General features: G+C 36.2%; 1 protein-coding gene across 1 annotated transcript in view; it reads right to left on the minus strand.

The window, feature by feature from the left end:
- The window catches only part of LOC106527087 (DENN domain-containing protein 3), a gene marked incomplete at its 5' end in the record, with an annotated part of 22,752 nt that overhangs the window by 9,094 nt on the left and 12,183 nt on the right, over positions 1 to 1,475 (minus strand). The window contains 3 exon segments of the mRNA XM_014021852.1: positions 350 to 518; positions 618 to 813; positions 894 to 1,053. Of these exon segments, the coding sequence (XP_013877306.1) occupies positions 350 to 518; positions 618 to 813; positions 894 to 1,053 (525 nt within the window).

Here is a 1,475-nt window from a genome sequence, read left to right on the forward strand (position 1 = left end):
CAAATTCACAAATGTTAACACAAATTACTCAAATTAATTTGTAAAGACTAACATGTTGTCTTTTTTAAGATTAAACTAAATTTTTTTTAAGTTTTTGTCGACTAAAATTGACTAAAACCATTAAATATCGAAATGACTAAAACCGACTAAAACTAAGAAGTATTTTTGTTCAAAAGACTAAAATTAAAATGGCTGCAAAAACAACACTGTTCAGGACTGACTGAAAGTAACATGGAGCCTGAATCAGCATCACATGATACTGTATTTATCATTTTAAAATGATTGTTTTTTTTAATTGAATGTTGGCAAATATTTCAGTCCAAAGTGATCAGTCTTTATTCTGTCTTACCACCACTGAGAGCATCAAATAACCGATGTATGGTAGCCACGTCTTTGACAATCCCACACTCCTGAATGCAACACACAAACTCCTCCTGGCTCAGAGGCTTTTTGGGAAGTTCGAACTTCTTGATGCGATTACTAGTTTGGACAAGTGTCTTCGCATTATCAGTTTTAACCTGATAAAAGAAAAAAAACATCTGTGAGATCAGAGTCTGATGTAGAACTTCAACCCAACCCTCTGTGGTGCGATCAGGAACAGGTTTGTTCGTACGGACCCTGAAGAAGAGTCTCTTCATCTCCGGTCTTATGTGGGCCAGCTGCTTCTCGTCTTGCTGCAGCGAGTCCACGAGCCACGTGACCAAGTGTGTGGGAAATATGTCCGTGTCCGTCTTGTAGAGATTCTGGAAATCACTTAAAGCGTCCAGGCGCCGTGAACACAACGTGTGGATTAAACCACGTAAGTAGTAATACCTGCAGAAAGGAACTTCAGTGAAGTCGTGAAAAAAAAGAAAGTTCTATAAAAGTTAAATACAAAAATAAAATCAGAATACCTGGCCAGCAAAGCAGAATTCTCATTTTGCATTGATTGAATAGTTTTTCCAAGCTGCTGGATGAGATCGCTGTAATAACTGTGAACGAAGGAGGATGACAGAGTCACTGGGAAGTGTGGGAGCTTCAACACATCCACAGGCTTAGGCTGGGATTTCAGCACTAGACAGGAAACAAAGAGATGAGAAGGTAAATGAAAAACACAGAGGAGAAAAACAAGCTTATAAAAAGAACAAAACTATAAAACATCTTTTTTGTTGGCTACTTTTAGTTCTTAGTCAGCCTTTAGCTGTGTTTTAGCTTTTAACTAGTGTTCCTTTATAAAGTTTTTTTTCTTAGCTTTGATGACGCAGTTTAAACTTTTCATCAGTCATTCAGGAAAAAGTGTTCACACTGCATTTTTACTGCAAACATTTTTTTGTTTTGTTTTATGTTATTAAATTTAGAATCTTTGCAAAGGTCTACATACACTTTATTTTTCACTTGTAGTGCCATATACAGTGGTTTGCAAAAGTATTCATACCCCTTGAACTTTTCCATATTTTGTCACATTACAACCACAAACATAAATATATTTCACTGGA

Source organism: Austrofundulus limnaeus, unplaced genomic scaffold (genome assembly GCF_001266775.1).
Source record: "Austrofundulus limnaeus strain Quisiro unplaced genomic scaffold, Austrofundulus_limnaeus-1.0 Scaffold308, whole genome shotgun sequence".
NCBI classification, from domain to species: Eukaryota; Metazoa; Chordata; class Actinopteri; order Cyprinodontiformes; family Rivulidae; genus Austrofundulus; species Austrofundulus limnaeus.